General features: G+C 41.8%; 1 protein-coding gene across 6 annotated transcripts in view; it reads right to left on the minus strand.

The window, feature by feature from the left end:
* ANO10 (anoctamin 10) overlaps positions 1–15,038 on the minus strand; it is a 240,475-nt gene extending 225,437 nt beyond the window's left edge. For 2 of the 6 annotated variants that reach the window (XM_038390205.2, XM_038390206.2), the window contains exons 1-4: positions 14,788–15,038; positions 8,570–8,729; positions 4,072–4,269; positions 979–1,113 (exon numbers count right to left, since the gene is read on the minus strand). In XM_038390205.2, coding sequence (XP_038246133.1) covers positions 979–1,113; positions 4,072–4,269; positions 8,570–8,729; positions 14,788–14,886 — 592 coding nt within the window. In that variant the 5' untranslated portion in view covers positions 14,887–15,038. Of the gene's footprint in view, positions 1–978; positions 1,114–4,071; positions 4,270–8,569; positions 8,730–14,395; positions 14,617–14,787 lie in introns of those variants that run through there. The other 4 variants (XM_043508972.1, XM_043508973.1, XM_038390207.2 and 1 more) reach the window with 3 other exon arrangements.
* Between the last annotated feature and the right edge of the window lie 515 nt (positions 15,039–15,553).

Here is a 15,553-nt window from a genome sequence, read left to right on the forward strand (position 1 = left end):
CCATATAAAAGGAGGTGCAGAACAGAGCAGTAATCAGTTGCTGCCTGGAGCTGGAGGAGATAAGCCTGAGTTCCTGGCTGTCTGAAAGAGCAGCAGGATCATGGACAACTCAGTGTGATTGGGAACCAGAGAAGGAAAGGAGCTCCTGGCTGGCTGCTGGGACTAAGTAAGGACTAAGCTGAGGGAGGGCCACAGGAAGACAGTGTTTCCAAGGAGGATGCCCTGGGGGTCTGGCCCCATACTAGAGCCAGCATAAGTTAGAGACTGTACATCTCAGAAGGGGATTGTTCTGTTTCACATACAATGAGTGTGACTCAGCCAAAAGCCTCCTGAGAAATCACTGACAGAGGTCACCATAAACTGAAGAGACTGCAGACACACCCAACCAGAAGGGGGCGCTTGCAAGAGGTGGATGCAACCCCGTTACAAATCCATTATGTTTTGCAGACATTTGTGAAAATCTAACATTTCTGCACGCAGATCCTCAAAAGGGAAGAATTTGTCTCACCTCATATATAGCTTCAACATGCTTTTAAAGTCTATTTATTGTAACACTCAAATTTTGCATGGTAATAAGAAGGTTTGCACATTAAACTAAAAAGACTGAAGAATCTAATCACTAAGTTGATTAGAAATGTGAATAATTAAAAATTTGCTTCCCAACTATCATACAGCATTTATTCATCCATTTATTTATACATTTATACATCTATTTATCTTTTCAGAAGACCAGTAGTTGAAGTTTATTTAAAAAAAACAAAAAACCTTCATTTCTTTACAATACTCCAGTTCTTAAAGACGGAGAAAAATAAAAAGATACAGTGGAGTATTACTGGAGTCCTTTTAACTTTTGAGGGATTTCTCATGGCTATAGGAAGTTGTGAACATCCCCTTTACCTTACATATTCATGATGAGCAATCTATTTCAAATATCAGTCAGAGCAATCAATTAAGAATACCATAAACTAAATCACTTACTAATTGATTTTCCTGGATATAGCTTTGCCTGAGGGTACCCAGGAATCATTCTTTCATCTTTGGCTCTCAAATTTTCAAGTTCGTGCTTGATGATGTACTGACACTCTGCCATTGTAAGGAAATCGTGATTGTCCTCTAAATCAGAAAGAAAATGGTTCATAATGCCCTTTCCTTAGCATATCAAAAAAATCTAATGGGAGATAATTGCTTAAGACACTGGGGACAAAAATAGGCACTAAAGACCAACAAGTTCAGAAAAGAAATACTGTATACCAATATTATTTGATCACACATTTGTGAGAGAAAACTCCTGCCTCCTAAAAGCCTTCAATGATAAGAAGCACATTTCAGCTACTTTATATTTAATCTATCTATATGACATGAGAACATCAAAAGAAAGAATATTACCCACTTGCAATTACGTTTCTCTGAAGATATAATTCTGACAATGTCTCACTCCCAGGTTTTAGCACCATAATGAAAAACAGGCAGGACTTCTCAGCTCTTACAGAATTGAGACCTCTGAGGGCAGCAGTAGTATGTCAGTGCACAAAAAAGGCCCCCTAGCAACTATTTCACACCAACCCTGCTGGATATAAATACTATCTTCTATTGCACAGCAGGTGAATGTAACAGAATTGTGAACAAATTCAAAATAATTAATCATGACCAAAGTAATGAGAAACCTTAAAAAAAAAAATCCCAAACTCTAAGGGGGTTTAGTGGGAATCCTGTTGGTACTATATCTTCAGATAAGCAGAACTACAAATAACTTTCCCTTCTCTGAAGATACTATCCAACTGCATTTTTAATTTATGTTAATGCAAAGTAGGTACCTTTTAATTCATGCTAGCATAGTCTACACAGGCCACCTGAAGCACAGCACTTTAAAATGCTCTACAATTCACAGCTCCATAGTCCAGAATATGTAGACAAGCCCTAAGAACCTAGAAGGATGTCCGAACAGAATACTAAGTAAAGTTGCAATGAGACAACTTAACAAGACTGATGCCAGATGTGAGAACATGACTTTATAAATATTACCTAATGCGGCCATTAGAAGGCTTAGTAAGAACATATGGGCCATAAGTTTCTATATACTGATGACACAAGGCTTTATGTTTTCATTTGATGTGATCCAACTAAAACAGTCAATGATCTTATTCCATATCTTGGTGAGACTGGGGCATGAACAGTTGGTTGAGGCTTAATCCAGACAAGACTGAGGTGATATTTGAGGGAAGCAACTGGAGAATATGGTGAAAAAGGTCTACCTTTTTGATTGAGGGTTTGCATCCACCATTTGTTGGTCAGGGTTGCAATCTAGAGGTCTAGGCTCCCAGCTGCTACTAGAAGATTAAATAGCAACAACCACCAGCTCAGTTTCTTATAATTTATTTACAGCCAGGAGGTTAACATCATTCCTTTTAGATAAGGATCTCATGACTGTTGCCCATCCCTTTGTCACCTCAAGATTAGACTACTGCAATTAACTCTATGTGGGGCTACTCCTTAAACCCATCCAGATACTGCAGCTTTGGCAGACAACAGCAGCCTAACTAATAAATGCAGCATCTTGCCACAAGCACATGAAATCTATGCTTCACAATCTGTGCTGGCTGGCCGTGAATTTCCATCTGAAATTAAAGGTGCATTTATCTTATTTTAAAGTTCCAAATGACTTAGGCTCTCCCTCAGGTAGGTAGGTCCTTTCTCCCCATTCCATACGCCATAGCTGAGATCAGCAAAAGTGCTTAAGCTACAGCCCTGATGGTGCTGGCAGAGCACTCCTTGTGAAAGCCCAGTAGCTCTCAAATTCATTCCCTGCCTTGGTATGTAATTACTTAAATTGGATGATCTTCAGGGCATGTCACAATGATCATCTTTTTCAGAAGCATTTGAAAATAAGGGGTGGGGAGAGCTGCAAGGGTGGGGAATTGCTGCACTTTGATGTAACTTAAAAAAGGCATCCTAAGACACCAAGAACATACAGACAGGCACCCTTTTTAGCATCTTTATAAATCTAAATAAATACATACATCTACAAGAAAAGCAGGAGTGGCTACTTTGCTTCAGATCAAGTGAGCCTTGGCATGGTCTTCCAATTTCAGGACAGCCAGACCATAAAAAGAAATGCATTGTAACAACTATTTGGACATGGTCATCTTGGTAATAGCATTGTCCAGCAAAATGGTGTCAAAACATGCAAAAAATGTAATCAATGTTTAAGAGCTTCAGTGATGCCAAACAGAACCCCAAGAGCCTTTTGACACAAAAAATACGGAGAAGGGCCTCACTGAAATGGACAGGTAAAAAAATGTTGATAAGACAAAAGGCTAATTTAAGATGAAACTCTGGTACTTCCTTGGAAAGCAGGAGTTCTGCCAATCTCGCACTACAGAGCTAAGACCCCTAAGAAAGAATCATTGCATGGGGTATCCTTAAAGCAATGCATTATTATTCTTGGTAATGCCCACAATGTTCAAACACAAAGGAAGGAATGGACATTTCCCCAATTAACTCCCAATCTAAAAAATACAAACATGAAATCTATCATTTCCATGCTAGTGACCAACTGCTTGATGTACAAACATAATGGATCAAAATACTCCCATTTTTCCAGCTAATTGAGATGCAGTTAACCCCAAAATTTTGCTTTTCACAGTTTTTTTTAAAATCAGAAAAGGAGGCAATATTAACTAATACTTTAGATAGTGTTAATCAGGTACATATTACTAACAAATTTAAGGTCCTTGTTAACTTTATTATAAACTGTCATATCAATAAATGAACAAATAGATACATCAGATGAAAAAGCATGAACTAAAAGCCCAGGCACATTACAAGATTGTGACTCATCCAGATACAGGAAATACAGATTAATTCCACAATGAAGTCTGAATGTTCAAAGGACAAAAGAATTACATAGACAGTGGTTTATTCTACCTACTTCTGTTAGCTTTTACCATTCCAAGAAACAGAAAGACAATATAATATTTGACTAGTTAAACTGTGTGCTTATGCACCTATAATCTTTGACCACATCTTTTTAAATGATTCAGGAATAGTCCTAAAATGCTTAAGGAACTTTACCTGCAAAATCTTTGAAGGTGTTTCTACTGCTGTATGTAAAGGTTCTCATTGAGTTATCATTACATTCTTTTACCAATCCCACAGTTTCAGCTCCCAACAGCAGCCTTAAATGAGAGGCTCCAACAAGATATAAATTTTGATTTCCATCTATTTTTCCTCCATCTTCTTTTACCAAAGGTTTAACCAACAGCTGGGCACCTTTAATGAAAGGCAAAATAAAGTAAGGAACATATAAAAAGCACATATTAAACATTATGATTGTAACACATCACCCAAAGATCCAATTCTGTGAAGTGCTGAGAACCCACAGTTCTCATTATAGAGACAAGGTGGGTGAGGTAGTATCTTCCATTGGACCAACTTCTGTTGGTGAGAGACAAGCTTTCTAGCTAGAAAAAGGTGGCATGGACATTTGACTTTTCCATAGCCCACTGTGACTAGTTGTTGCGCTATACATAAATACAACTAAACTATTTTTATGCAATTGGATTTCTACTAAATGTATATGGTACAAGGGAAAGGGGTTGGAAACAGGGACTTTATTTTGCTTTTACACCCAGGTAGAAAATTCCATCTTACATAGCTAGAACACTACTAAATACAATTTTCAGTATAGTCATTGGAGACTAAAGAGCCATAGCAACTCATAAGAAGTGTTAACCACTTTTCAGGATTGGGCCCGGATTTAATTTAATTTATTTTCTGTAAACACCTGATCAAGTGGGACTAGTAAGAGAACAAACACTGCAATTGACAGCCTGGCACATGGAGGACAGTTAGCAAGTTTCAGTCTACTCCTATAAAACACATACTTCCAACATAAGTAATCCTTATTTATGTAAATAGTTCCACTGACTTCAACAGGCTACTCATAACAGTAAGGCTTGCAGGATCAGGCCTTTTGACATACTCATCATCTACCTACATGTGACAGGCCTAGAAACTAGTTTGTGGCCACAATCCAACATTAACTCAACTCTTAATGATCAATTGATTTTCGACCTGTGTCAAAAGCAAAATAAAGTCCCTGTTACCTATTTCCAACCTTTCTCTCCTATACCACATACATTTAATAGAAATCCAATTGCATACAAAATGGTTTAAAGTTATGTTTATGTATAGCAGAGCAAATAGTTATAATGGCCATGGGTCAAAAGGTAGCTTGAGAAAGTCAAATGTACATGTCACCTTTTCTAGCAATACAGAAGATAGATATTTCATACCATATCTAAAATCCTGTGAATACAAATTCTTTCAACTCATAACTGTACGAAAGAGCTATTACTATGCTACTGATAAATCTGTTTTAAAGTTGAAAAGTTTATGTTCCAAAAAAGATATTGAAATAATCAGAGTATCATCCACAAACTCTAGCTTAAATCTTGCTTTAATAATAGTTACAAAAATGATGCTAAGTGCAAATTACTTAGTCCCACATTACTTCGCTAATATTTGTTTGCAAAATACACCACTTTTATCCATTGCTTAGAAAATGTTTCAGGGAAAGAAATGTCCTAATTTTAAGAAGTTTACTAAAATTTCCATTCATTTCTAAAATCCTAATGATTCTGTTGCCTTTTCTATATGTGTTTATAATAAACTACACCAGTTTTCCTAATATGGGGAAAGGAACAGCAACAGATTTAAATGTTGAACTCTGGGAATAATATTTGCATCCTCAATTTTTAAAGTGATATGCTATCTACACTGTTAATTTTTGACTACAAGGCATTGTTACATCAAAATATTGGTTTATTGTCAGGGCATTATCTTAGTACTTGGTTATTTGTATTAGACAATCAAGTTGCAAACCTTACCTAACATTCTAAAACTTTTTTCCTTCACGTTTCATCCTTCTTCAGATTCTTACTGTTCCCTAATCTCTCTCTTCAATGACCCACTATGCTACCAACAACCATCTTATCTGTCTTAGCCCTACAGTGACATTTTGCAGTCTAAAATCAAGTGTTTGGGGGATTCTGTGGTCAGTCATGTCCCGAACCTATGTGATATGTTAATAAACCAATATAAAAACTTTGAGAACTCATGAAAGGTAGGAGGTCCACCTGACTTGTAGGGTTATCACAAAAAAAAAAAAAATAAGGGGGAGGAAGTGATCCCTCTCCAAAGATATATTTATTTTTAATTTAAAAGTTCCTCATTGGCTTGGGCTTTCTTAAAAAAAGGGAAATACAATCACTGGAGTTTTTCAAGATGCATTATCCTTTTGTGTATTCCACTTACAGGTGCACATGGCCCAAATCAGAGATTTTTTGAGTGTCTGTTTGGTCCAGGCATGTACCCTAACTATCTTTGTGACCTTTGCTGAAGGTATAAAGGGCAGTACAGGACCAACCAACTGAAAATCACAGAGAGTATAGCAGGAATCCAAAGGAGAGAGCAAGGGAAGCAGGCCATGGAATACACACCAGGACAACACATCTCAATGAATTTCAGCTACTGTACAGACAAGTAACTCTCCTGTCTTCTTTTGAGTGCTTGTCCTTGTGTGATTCTCAAGCAGCCATCTAACTATGATGGTGGGTGTTTGGAGTCCTGTTTAAGACAAAATGAACAACTACTGCACCAAAAGTGATGTTTGATGAAGATGCCTACATCAAAGCATAGTGTATTGTAAAGCCACATATTGAACTCCATATGGCAGCATTACACACAACACTTTTCAGAGAGGTCATCACAGTCATTTGAGCCCTTGTTGAATGAGCATTAATAGTGGTTACAGGAACTAATTTAGCTAATTCATAGCACAGAGTAATGCAACCCAAAATCCACTTTGCCGATTCTGTGTGAATATCTTGGAAGGGTGGATTCCTGGAAGGGTACCCAGGAAGGACGCTTGTACAGAAACCCCAGTATGGCTCCTGAGGGACATTGTATGGGTGCAGAGAAGGTTCCAGGGCCATATGGGAACTCTATCTCTAGATGACAGGACAACCTAGACCCTCCATCTGAGCTTAAAGTTGGGGAATGAGCTCTAGGAGATTATGTGGGTGAGTCACTCTTGCTATGCTGAGAGTCAAGTGATGGATATGATATATCAGACTCCAGAGATGAAGCAGCAGGGATAGGAGTAATATGAGGCTGATCCTGTATTACAGTCAGTACCAGAAAGGAAAACAGTGCCAAGGGAGGCACTGATTCTAGTACCAGAGGCAAATTTAAGCCTCCAGATAAGAGGTATTCGGGTTCATTAGAAAACTTCAAATCAGTGTATCAAATCAGTACTGAAGGTTGGAGAGCATTATAACCATGGGGCATACTTGACACCATCAATGTAGTGCTCTGTACCAACCTGCCCTATACTGCAGAAACAGTCAGTGCCAATGATGAGGAAGCAATCAGTGCACACTGGGAGGGTACCAAGGGGAGCTCCATATCAAAAGACTCAGTGCCAGGCACAATCACAGAGCCCTTTGACATCGAGCCAGTACCCTGCTCCTTCAATGCAACATCTGTACCAGGATGTGAAGTCTTGCTTGACTTGGAGGAGAAAGGCAAATTTTGACCTATTTTTTTTAAAAGAGGATTTATGGGGAGATGCATCCCTCTTTTCCTTGGGAGGATGCTTAAATTTTCCTTTAAACACTTTTTCATGGCTCTTCTTACAAGATTCTTTCAATGAAGGCTTAATTGCATGCACCCTGGAGCTAACTAATTCAGGGCTTGACGGGTCATTCTTTGGTTTTTCTGGCTGTTGTACAAGCATTAGAGGGAACAGAAGCTGAAGCAGCCCTCACAGAACAATTCAAAAGGAAAATATTTAGTCTCCCTAGAATTCCTTATTCTCCTGAAGAACCACCTACATAATGTTCACTTTGAGGGAGACGTACAATTCCCCTAAAAATCAGAGGCAACTATTGTGATCTCCATTAATTAGGAAAACTCACAAGCTATATAATATTTAAAACTGGGGCACTTATGCATAATCATATCGCAGACACTAATCAAACAAACAAGGTTGTAGGAATGCTGAGGAAAAATAAATTCCCCCTTAGTCTCATAACTATAACCAATGGACAACTACACAAACAAAACATAAATTACTAATTAATCTAAACCATACTATATACAAGAATGAGAAGCTAAAGTAAAGCTGCTGACACTAAAGCACTCCAGCTCAGGCCAAGGGTGAAAAGAAGGAACTGAATTAGCAGTTGGTCCCACAATACCTTTTCTACCTTGGATATGGGACAAAGGGATAGTTAGAGAACATGCACAGACCAAACAGACACTGCATACCAAAAAGCCTCTGATCTAGGCACATGCACACCTAGAGTGGAATATACAAAGGGACAAGCACTAAGAAAAAAAAGAAACGTTTATTCTTCCTTTGCTGCAAATCAAATATATTGCTAAACTTGTTTCTCAACGAGTCACTAAGAACTTAACTTTACCATAGCATCAAGACATTTATTTACAAAAGACTACATCAACCAATACAATTTCAACATCTCTGAAAAGGAACCATTGTATTCACCTCCATTTTTCTTTTTGTCCACAATTCTTTGAGTGAACCATTCTTTGGTTTCCTCTTTGGTGTTTTTTGCAAGCTCAATAACTACCAGAGGCCTGAAATGAGGCTCAAATGTGTCGAATGCAGACCAGCTTTCTTTCATCCTTTGACAACTTGCTAAATGCTAAAAGACAAAAAACATGCCAATGTTAAAAATACTACAAGATACAGTCTGCAGAAAAAGAAACTTTGCTACAATAAGTTACTGTTTGTTTGTAGTTAGCATGTGAACGGAGGCATACTGCATACAGCATGCTCAGTGCCTGCTGGAGGGAAGTGCTATGCAGCACTTGAATAAACTTCACTGGTTGTCACTCAACGTAATGTTGCCTGCCTTTGGTTGAAGCTATATCCCATTCTCTTTATCTAGGATGACTGTTGCCACCAGGTATAGCACATTGGTGGTGGCAGCGGTGGTGAGGAAGCAAATATAAATAAATAAATAAATGGAAGAGAAAAATAAGGGAGGACACTGAGGCCATCTCCCTTTTCCCAACAGAGTAAAATCAGTGACAATTGTTACTAAATTAAGACATTATAAAAGAGCCTGAAAATGTTAATTTTGCACATTTATCAGAGAATGAAAAATGTTAATAAAAAGAATACGAACGTATTTATTCTGTAATACAATATATTTTGCCCTTACCCAGTTGAGAAAACAAATTTTGACAGACAGGTGATGAATAACATTGTTTGATTTTTAAGAAATGCATCCGATGAAGTGAGCTGTAGCTCACGAAAGCTTATGCTCTAATAAATTTGTTAGTCTCTAAGGTGCCACAAGTACTCCTTTTCTTTTTGCGAATACAGACTAACACGGCTGCTACTCTGAAACCTTTGATTTTTAATGATCTCAATAAGGGTGGGTAAACAGACTATGAGCCTGAGGTGATAAGTTTTCATGAAAATTTTGCAAGCCTTCTTTACAAACACTAATTGAAACTTCACAGCACCTCTGTTAGGTAAGTAGGTAAATAGTATTCCCATTTTACAGATGGGTAAAGTAAGGCACAGTGATTAAGGGACTTGCTTAATATCACACAGCAAGTTAGTTGCACAGAGAGGAACCTAAAGCTAGGTTGCAACGAATTAAGCATGTGCATAGCTTTACATGAGTAGTCTCACTGACTTGAACTGAAGTTTTATGTTGACATTATTCCTTACGTACTTGGATAAAATGTGCTGCAAGAAAAAATATATCTGTATGTGCATATATCTCTCTTCTTACTATATGTTCCATTCTAGGCATCCGATGAAGTGGGCTGTAGCTCATGGAAGCTTATGCTCTAATAAATGTGTTAGTCTCTAAGGTGCCACAAGTACTTCTGTTCTTTTTGCGGATACAGACTAACACAGCTGCTACTCTGAAACCTCTCTTTTTTCTGTATGTTTCACAGAGCAACTTAGGAGTCACTGTCAAAAGAAAAATTGGTCATCTGCCTGCTCAGTACATGAGAACAGACTAGATATAACCTCATTGGAGGAAATTTTGATTTTGTTACTGACTTGAATGGGGCCAGAATTTCATCCATTGTCTTTGACTGTAAGTATTGTTTCTCTCTCTCTTATTCAAAGTCAACAAGATTATATCAATCCTATGCAGAATGTCCATTTTTCACAACAGTTTCTCTGGATTTCTCCATGAAGCATACAGGAAAGGATATTTCCAGTAAAGGATAAGGCTACAAATTATACAGATACAGTCAACACACAGCTCAATTTAAACAATAATTTCTTCCCTATCTTTTTAAAATATTAAAACTGAAATCATGTTTAAAAATCTAATTTATCATTTATTAGCCTGGTTAGTTTCACTTGCTAGTTCTCATACATAGCACAATCCTGTTGCATTTGGTGTTCACAATGCTGAAATAAAATGTGTACATTTTAAGTTAATATATTATGAATGCTACTAGGTTCATAAAAATGTAAATCTACATTTTAGATGTAAATCTGTACAGACAGAATGATCTAGAAGAATGATAATAGGACTGAAAGTGAGGAATTTTAATCTTGGTTCTATGATTAACTCAGTGTTTTAGACAAGTTACTTCAACTCTCTGCCTCAGTTTTCCTATTTTTAAAATGGGGATAATACTTGTCTGTCCCCAAGGGATGTTGTGAAAATTAGTCAATGTTTGTAAAAAGCTTTCAAAATGATTAGCACTGGATAAATGGTAAGTTTTATTAGCAGATAGTATCTTTTATTGAAGTAAAAAAGGAATACTTGTGGCACCTTAGAGACTAACAAATTTATTTGAGCATAAACTTTTGTGAGCTACAGCTCACGCTCAAATAAATTTGTTAGTCTCTAAGGTGCCACAAGTCCTCCTTTTCTTTTTGCAGATACAGACTAACACGGCTGCTACTCTGAAACCTTTCACTGAAGTACCGTTCTGCTCTGAAAGTGTCCTGCATAAAAAAGGCAGCTTCTTATTAAAAAAGATCTGCTCCTTTTATGTATTCAGCATCACATTTTCTCATTTTAGTCACAAAAAAGATTTCTTACTCCTGTTAGCACTACAGAACTGTGCAAGTAGTGAAGATTCTATTCCAGGGGTCAGCAACCTATGGAACGCGTGCCAAAGATAGCAAGCGAGCCAATTTTTAATGGCATGCTGCCGCCTGCCCGGTCCCAGCCGCTGGCCCCGCCCAGCCCGCTGTCGAACAGGCCGGCAGTGGGCTGAAGGCCGGCACCCCAGCAGGCAGCAGCTTGCCATTAAAAATCCTGCCTGCCCCGGGCTGCTCTTCTCCGCCCCCGGTGGGGGCAAGGTGAAGAAGCTTGGTCCTGCCAGCTGCTGCTGCAAAGCAGGCAAGGTCCCCACTCCCCCACCTCTTCCCCCAGTGTGCTAGGTTCCTGCCCCTCCTCCTCTCCCTCCCTGCCGCCGATCAGCTGATGGCCCTTGCACAGGAGGGGGAGAAGCAGAGCCGCAGTGCGCTCGCTGCTCCAGGGAGGAAGTGGAGAAGGGGGGTGGAATCAGGGCATATCCCCTCCAGCCCACTGCCACTCTGGGCAGGGGGCTGGAAGCACCCCCATGACCCTAGCCTACACCCCCAGCCCTCTGCCCTGACTCATGCACCTTCCTCACATACTCCCAGCCCCCTGCCCTGACTCCTGCACCCCCCCACACACACCCAGCCCCCCCATACCCTGACTCTTGTACCCCCCACATTCCCACCCCAAGCACCAAACGGGAGCTCCTGCACACACCCCCATTCCCACCTGCACCCTCGCACCAAATGGAAGCTCCCCAGGTACGCACTCCACACCGAAACCTCCTGCCCCCACCCTGAGCCCCCTCCCTCATTCTAGCTCCTGGCCAGACCCTACACCCCAGCCCCCAGCCTGCTCCTTCACCCCCAGCCCTGTGCTTAGTGCCCTCCCACCCTCAGCTCGGTGCAGAGAGGAAGAGAATGGGCTAGAACCAGGGAGATGGTAGGTACCCACTCTATGTGGGCAGGGCCAGGATCCCAGACTGGCAGCGGGCTGAGCGGGGCTGGCAGCCGGGACCCTGTCTGGCAGAAGCCAATGGATGGAACCCCAGACTGGCAGCAGGCTGAGCTGTTCAGCCCGCTGCCGGTCTGAGGTTCTGGCTGCTGGCCCCTTGCCAGCTGGGGTCCCAGCTGCAGATCCTGCTCAGCCTGCTGCTGGCTTAGGTGAATGGAACCCCAGGCTGTGTTAGTCGAGAGAAATCCACTTCCTGGACACTACGGTACTAATAAGCGATGGTGACATAAACACCACCCTATATCGGAAACCTACTGACCACTATTCCTACCTACATGCCTCTAGCTTTCATCCAGATCATACCACACAATCCATTGTCTACAGCCAAGCTCTGCGATATAACCGCATTTGCTCCAACCCCTCAGATAGAGACAAACACCTACAAGATTTCTATCATGCATTCCTACAACTACAATACCCACCTGCTGAAGTGAAGAAACAGATTGACAGAACCAGAAGAGTACCCAGAAGTCACCTACTACAGGACAGGCCCAACAAGGAAAATAACAGAACGCCACTAGCCATCACCTTCAGCCCCCAACTAAAACCTCTCCAACGCATCATCAAGGACCTACAACCCATCCTAAAGGACGGCCCATCACTCTCACAGATCTTGGGAGACAGGCCAGTCCTTGCTTACAGACAGCCCCCCAACCTGAAGCAAATACTCACCAGCAACCACACACCACACAACAGAACCACCAACCCAGGAACCTATCCTTGCAACAAAGCCCGTTGCCAACTCTGCCCACATATCTATTCAGGGGACACCATCATAGGGCCTAATCACATCAGCCACACTATCAGAGGCTCGTTCACCTGCGCATCTACCAATGTGATATATGCCATCATGTGCCAGCAATGCCCCTCTGCCATGTGCATTGGTCAAACTGGACAGTCTCTACGTAAAAGAATAAATGGATACAAATCAGACATCAAAAATTATAACATTCAAAAACCAGTCGGAGAACACTTCAACCTCTCTGGTCACTTGATTACAGACTTGAGGGTGGCTATTCTTCAACAAAAAAACTTCAAAAACAGACTCCAACGAGAGACTGCTGAATTGGAATTAATTTGCAAACTGGATACAATTAACTTAGGCTTGAATAGAGACTGGGAATGGATGAGTCATTACACAAAGTAAAACCATTTCCCCATGTTATTTCTCCCCCCCACCCCATCCCCCACTGTTCCTCAGACATTCTTGTTAACTGCTGGAAATAGCCTACCTTGTTTGTCACCATGAAAGGTTTTCCTCCCTCCCCCCCTGCTGCTGGTGATGGCTCATCTTAAGTGATCACTCTCCTTACAGTGTGTATGATAAAACCCATTATTTCATGGTCTCTGTGTGTGTATATCAATCTCCCTTCTGTATTTTCCACCAAATGCATCCGATGAAGTGAGCTGTAGCTCACGAAAGCTTATGCTCAAATAAATTTGTTAGTCTCTAAGGTGCCACAAGTACTCCTTTTCTTTTTGCGAATACAGACTAACACAGCTGCTACTCTGAAACCTGTCAGTTTACCTAGGTGTGTGTACAGCAACTGGCACCCTAGTCTCAATACAAATAATAAACACCCTTCCTACATCATCTACTTGATGGTCCAAGTGGTACATCTAGAGGGTAGCATGGAGTGCAGTTAACATGTCCCAGAAAGGCATGCCACATCCACTTAGATGTGTCACAAATGGCAGCACTCTATGGGTAACAGAAGGAGAAATGCAAATTACTGTTTAGCTGTTACTGTTAGCAAACAGAAAATATGCTGACATTGTTATAAATCGACTGTTTCATGACACTTTGGAATTGAAGAAAATATAGAATATTAATTTCACTAATGTAATACATTTTATTGAATAAATTTAATACAAAGGTTTTCAACAAAAAACTTGTTTATTCTCCAGTAAAAGGATTGTGTTCACCTTATCTACTTCATGTTTTTATTCATAAAGAGCCATCAGTATGCTCAGTTTTCAAACAAGGAGACATAATTTTTGCTCCCAGGAGAAACAATGATCTAAATATTAATATTGTATTGTAATTCAGAAGATAGCACTGTCCAGATAAAAGGCAGCTGTGAAGGGCATCAAAACATATCTTTCACACTTCAACACACCTGTGCGTGATTCAGGCATAGAGGGGGAAAAGCGTTAAGACTACCCTGGCTCTGGTTATCACAAATTCTAGCTAATCCTAAAATCAGTCTAATTCACTTGCTCACGTTCAAGTTCCAATTAGCAAAAACCAATTCTCGGATGTGAAAAACCACGGGACCTACTTCGAAAGGAAGACATTTGATAGTTATTAAATGTAGGTAGCAGCGGGGGATCTACTTGCTTCGCAAATCTGCACAATGCGATCCGGGCAGCCCAGCCCCACCCCGACCACAGCTCCGAGAGGGGTGGAGGAGAGGGCGAAGCGGGAGCAACTCTGCAGGGTCCTAGAGAAGAAGGAGGGTACGCGCAGGCTTGCCCACTACCGACGCCCCAGTGCTCCTGCACCCCTGACGCCTTAGGCCCTCCCCCGTGCCCAGCTTCTCTGGGGTCCCAGCCGTGAGCGGACCCTGGGCCACTCAGGGGTGGGCGAGGGAGGCTCCTCCTCTCCTGGCGGCGCAGACACGCCGGGGCGGCAGGGACTAGCGGAGAGCAGGGGGCTCGCGCTCGCACTCACCCTCTGCCTCTTTAGTCCACGTCCGCGAGGGAGGGAGGGAGCAGAGCGGCTGCGGGGGATGGGAGGGGGCGTTAGACGCGCCGTAACAACAGGGAGCATGCGCCGGTGAGAGGGGCGCGGCGGCTCGCGCCAACAGGGCGGGCCCAAGAGGGACGCGAGGCGGGGTTTAGGGTCGGAGAAGCGCTCGGGGAAGACCGCTGGAGCCGCGCGCGCGCCAGGAGAGCGCTTGCGCGCCCTCGGAGGAGGCGGGAGAGAGCGGACTGCGCGAGCCAAAGGGCGGGGCTATAACGTTGCCCGAGAGTTGCTCCGCCCTCCCCCTTTCTCAAGAGCGGTTGGCCGGCGGTTGGCCCCGGCGGGACTCGTGTATAGCGCCCTCAAGCGTCTGGCGGCCGTGTAGCTGCTGTGCTGCGGCTGCTAAAAATGGCAGCACAGGCTTTGCATGGGGGCGTAGAGAGCCATGTATGGTACAAAGAACAGGAGGACTTGTGGCCCCTTAGAGACTAACACATTTATTAGAGCATAAGCTTTCGTGAGCTACAGCTCACTGCATCGGATGCATTTGGTGGAAAATACAGAGGGGAGATTGATATACACACACACAGAGAACATGAAACAATGGGTTTTATCGTACACACTGTAAGGAGAGTGATCACTTAAGATGAGCCATCACCAGCAGCAGGGGGGGGAAAGGAGGAAAACCTTTCATGGTGACAAGCAAGGCAGGCTAATTCCAGCAGTTAACAAGAATATCAGAGGAACGGGGTGG

Source organism: Dermochelys coriacea, chromosome 2 (genome assembly GCF_009764565.3).
Source record: "Dermochelys coriacea isolate rDerCor1 chromosome 2, rDerCor1.pri.v4, whole genome shotgun sequence".
In the NCBI taxonomy this organism is placed as follows: Eukaryota; Metazoa; Chordata; order Testudines; family Dermochelyidae; genus Dermochelys; species Dermochelys coriacea.